General features: G+C 35.8%; 1 protein-coding gene across 1 annotated transcript; it reads left to right on the top strand.

The window, feature by feature from the left end:
• The first annotated feature begins 2,450 nt into the window (after window positions 1-2,450).
• LOC117237651 lies at window positions 2,451-4,825 on the top strand. The gene is made up of 5 exons (XM_033501821.1): window positions 2,451-2,500; window positions 2,835-3,123; window positions 3,533-3,703; window positions 3,806-3,980; window positions 4,481-4,825. The coding sequence occupies exons 1-5, from the start codon at window positions 2,451-2,453 to the stop codon at window positions 4,735-4,737; spliced, it is 942 nt and encodes a 313-aa protein (XP_033357712.1). The 3' UTR covers window positions 4,738-4,825.
• The last annotated feature ends 227 nt before the right edge of the window (window positions 4,826-5,052 follow it).

Here is a 5,052-nt window from a genome sequence, read left to right as displayed (position 1 = left end):
GGCAGTGAACGTGTTAAATCAAAATAAAATGGAGGACCACTCGCGAATAATTAGCGAATAAGTATCATAGTTGACAGTAAAGAGGGAAACGTAGCGCATGGATCGAACGATTTACAATTACCGGTGTTCTCCGGGACATATTTTTCTTGTTTCGTTAATTCTAGATTCGTTATAATTAGTTGGCTTTACGTTTCGTTGTTCGGCTATGTCATTTTTTCATGTATGCGTTTTGGGCTATGGAAATTGACGTTCTGGTCATTTGTTGCTTTCTCGTTTAATGTGCTCTTTCGATGCTGATTGATTTTCGAGGCTGGTGAGATTGTTAAAACTGCCATAGGGGGATGAACGACGATTGTAGACTGGATTAATAAAGAGAATTTCGAAGAAGTTCAAATTCTTGTTTTAATCGAATCCAAATTCTGTCTTTAATGTTAATTTGCGTTCCAGAGTTCTGACTTTAAATTCACCAATTTTGATGCGAGAGTACAGAAAACACAGTAATTGATGGTAATGGTATAAACAATTAAAAATTGGCTCTGACGTTTCAACTGGCACTAAATTCGCCGTCTGTTCGACAAAAAAAAAAAAAAAAGAAAAAATCTCGGCATCCAGTTTCATTCTGTCACGATAGACGAGGGGAATCGATACATATTAATGTCGCGGCGATTTTGAAGTAGAATGCGTTCGTCACGTCAGGATCGATTGCAACGAATTTGGGTCGAGGATAGTATGCAAATAGCTAGACTGAACGATTATAGAGGAAGAGACGAATATACAGGTGTAATGGAGCCAACGACTTTCTACAAGGCGATAGCGCTTATAGCAAACAAATAAAATTTTTATAAAAGTTTTGTAAAATGTCTTATGGTGGTATGTTGGAAATGTTTAAGTTCTATTTCTGTTTCGACAAGATTTGGCTTTCAGGTGTTTTCGAAAGTATAATTTTTGTAATAGCGATAAAATTATACATTTATATTGGTACCTGTGATTATAGTTTTAATATGGTAATTATATAGCGAATTTATTAAATAAACAATTGTATTATATGCATAAATTATTTAGGAAATAGAAAACGTTGAAATTTTGTGGAATTGGCAAAATCCCGATTGTTCAAACAAACGTAATTCAACATTTATGGAACAGGTGTCCAATTATAGCATGGAAAATGGCTCTCATTACCGTAAAACACGTTTTCGATATGGGTGTAAAATAAATTGTTCGCGAACCAGTTAACAGGAGCCTACACGGCTAAAGAACGTATCAGGTTTACTAATGAGATGCAATTACTGGCATTTTGCGATACTTCCACGCACAAAATTACTATTCTTTGGCAACAACACTATTATGCACTTTACGATTTCATTAACTTTTTTCTTCGTACATTAATGCCAGAGACTATTAACCGGATGTTTCCTTTTACGTATACACGAAATGAAATTTCCGATAGACTATCTCGCGAAACTTGATAAAAATCCTGTTTCTTTCATTTAGTCTCGTTGTTGCAAACGGAATTTATGAAAATATTTCTATTCTATTCCTTTTATTCCTTTAATTCCTGTATTATTACAGACGTCCCACTCTTGTTAATTTGGAATTACAGATATTATTTCACTGCCTAACGATCTTTTCGCTATTAATAGTATGAGTAAAGTTTATATCAAATAAAGAATACGTCACACGTTCATTGCGTAAAAACAAAATATTATCGAGAAAACATCATAGAATTTTCAACTTGCGAATTGCGCTCTACACAATCCACGCACGTTACAACGCACCGTATCGTACCGTAGTTCGTACATTTTATATATTTTCCGTACCGTATTCTATTCATTTTTACGTCTTCAAATTTCCCATAAATGCGTGAAAAACCTACCCGCAACGTGCCTAACATATTCGCGAAAGTCATCTACAGGCGTTATCTACTTTCCTAAGCTTGTGTAACATCATAAAAATTCCTTATCCACGTATTATTTTGTGAAACGGCGTGAATGGAAGATTCTTGGCAGATCTCCGCGGCGAGACGACCGTGAAGATCGTACATATTAGGGCATAGCTGGATGTTCAGGTTTCTAACCGAGAAAAAAATACTTGGTGAAAATGTTCAAGAGCCGGATTCCAGACGATAAAGTCCTTGAGGACAGGCGTGACCAGTTTCATGCACCTCCGATCCTCGCGTTTCCGCGACCCGAGCTGGTAACACCCTCGAGGCTCGCGTGTTTTCTATATAAAGTGGCGGATGCGTGAGCGAAATTTAAAAGAACTCGAATCCAATCGCCATGAACAGCGTATACGTAAGGAAGAACGTGTGATTGCGTGGGTGAATGGAATGGTGGTTGCTTTGCTCGCTTTACGGCCAAGTGGGCTGGTCTTACGGGGTTGCAGCAGTGTTTCTCAAGCTTTCGCTCGCTCGCAGATGTTATTTCGATCGGATTAGTTTCTTGTTACGTAATATGTTTATAAATTACGCTGATTTCACGTTATTCAGTGATTTTTCAGTTGGGTAACTCGCGTGCTGGATCCCTTGCAGTGGATTCTTGTATTTAATAATCGGATTTAGTAATCGGATCGAGTAATAAGTTCGTTCTTTCACCAGTGTCTATTAGCTCGAACGATGTTATTTGATTGTTTCTGTATTAAATATATAAATTTATGAAGAAGCGGGAATAGAATTTTATTTGAATGTAATTTGATTTGCTGTTTCAAAAAAATGTGAGTGAACGTATTGCTCGACTTGATAGGGAAGTTTAAATGCGATTAATAGAATTTTGTTCATGGTCTGGTAATAGTGCAATTGTTGTAATACGATGATACGAAACAAGAATTAATTGTCTAAGAATAATAATCTATGTTCAGGTCCTTCTTTTCTCTTGTTCTCTCGTTTCTTTCGGCTTGGCCAAGCCGACTGCACCTATCCTGGGGTATCAGGACAGTTACGGCCAGTACAGTTTTGGCTATAGCGCTCCAGGCTCTGCAAGGTCGGAAATCAGAACGTTGAATGGCGAAACACGAGGTGTTTACAGTTACGTCGATGACGCAGGCTTTATTCAAACAACCCAGTATACCGCTGACAGTAAAAATGGCTTCCGAGTGGCGGCTACCAATCTACCCCAGGCGCCATATCCGGTAAGAATTAAGGGTATCGTAGGAACATATAACAGTGGGTAATAACACGAATATGTTACAATTCTGTGCACTTAATAATTTTTTGACCTATTACTACTATATTACTTGGTACTATCAATTAATATACTTATTAACTAATGTAACTTGCTAGAAATATTTGTTACTATTAAAGATATTCAGTGTGTTATTATTACTTGATATTATTATCGATATTTGATGCAATGAATTACTTTGATGTAATATTATTAATATGTTATACTATTAGCTGCTTGATACTACTTACACTTAAGGATATTAACTATCAGATATTACTAGTATCTGAACATTAATCAATAATTAGTTGGTATTACTAACATTTGATGTGTTTTCGATGATTTTCGTTCAATTTTATTAATTACGATTCTCTCAGGCACAAAACACGCAAGGCGTGATCTTGGCTCGAACTGAAGCTCCTCGAATATCTGAAATAGCTCAGCAAGAATACAAAATAGGGGAAAAGAATGTATTTCTGCAAGGATTGCAACAATTAGAGAGGAAGACTGTCGAGTCGAATGAAAAAGAGCAGTCGCGAACGAACATAGTATGATTAACTTTTATTAATACTAACGACAATTTTTTAATATACTGAGATTGTTTTTAAAAGTAACTAATTTATATCACACACGTATTTTTAACGAGTCAGACGCAGTCCGAAGGGGAATCGTCGCAGAACAAAAGTACCGAGATTTCAGTCAAATCAGCCACCAGTCCAATTGCGTCTAAAATAATCAAACAGACCGCGGTACCTGTCTTCCAAATTTCCCAAGGAAATCTCTTGATCGATCCATACTCTATACGAGTACCAACAAACGTCGAAGGTAAATATCTTACACACTTTTTGCAAAATTAAATTTTCCGTAATTAAGCATAGCAGAAATAATCCAATTTTTAATAACAGACCATAAACAAGCTCTTACACGAATAACTTGATCCATGTTTTTATAACTCAATCGATAAATTATGATTCTCGTTAAGATTGCACGTTTATAGGCACCAGAAACGAAAAGTAAGAGCGAACCGATTACTTTCTTTCCCGATTAAAGGATCTCGAAATCAGATCGAGGCGTAAGAATATACCGAGCAGATATTTTATTCCTCGCGAAGGTCATTCTGGTTCCGGTGCCAATGATCTTTCAAGATCACTCTGTCATCAGCCTTTAATTACAATTTCACATTTTTCCTTTTGTCGTTAAAGAAGATGCGTATCGAAGTAAATTCTAATCAAAACCAACTTCTTAGTATATTTACATAATAAAGATTTACGCATTTGAGAAGGATTGAGAAATTAAGTAATCGAAGACTTTTCCATTTGTCACAGGTTCTTCTAACACTTTTGCGAGCGCTACTTCAAAGATCGATGAACAGTCTGTTGAAAATAGCGAACAGATTAAGACGAAAGAATTGCCTGCATCAATGAAGGAGGAAGCAGAATCAGAAAAACAAGATAAATCGACTGATCTACCCAAAGACGTAATCGCACCTCTTAACATTCTACCTCTGAGCTCAAATTATCAACCCACTCCTATCAAATATTCTGCTATTCCCACTCTTCATTACGTTGTTTACAGCATATAATTCATGCGTATCGTAATACGAGATTTTATTTTTTCTATATTTTGATTGATATTTTCATGTTTGAAGTATTAATAAAGCATCTGAAATAGAGAAATAATCGCTTGCATCTTTTTTTATTTAAATTCCACAAATTTTCAGAACTTATTCCTTGTATCGAACAGACGTTAAGTCATTGAGTTATTCACGAGATATCTTTAGATTTATAAAGATATTTTTATTCGTGGTATGCAGGAAAAGAATCAGTCGAGCGGTACTTGTACATTTGTCAATTTATTTTTATTCTTCTTTACAAAATAATGCCGGCTGCCATAGGAC

Source organism: Bombus vosnesenskii, unplaced genomic scaffold, assembly GCF_011952255.1.
Source record: "Bombus vosnesenskii isolate JDL3184/JDL3185 unplaced genomic scaffold, Bvos_JDL3184-5_v1.1 scf7180000013395, whole genome shotgun sequence".
Taxonomy (NCBI): domain Eukaryota; kingdom Metazoa; phylum Arthropoda; class Insecta; order Hymenoptera; family Apidae; genus Bombus; species Bombus vosnesenskii.
Note: the sequence above shows the minus strand (reverse complement) of the source record. Positions and strands in the feature narration are given on the sequence as shown.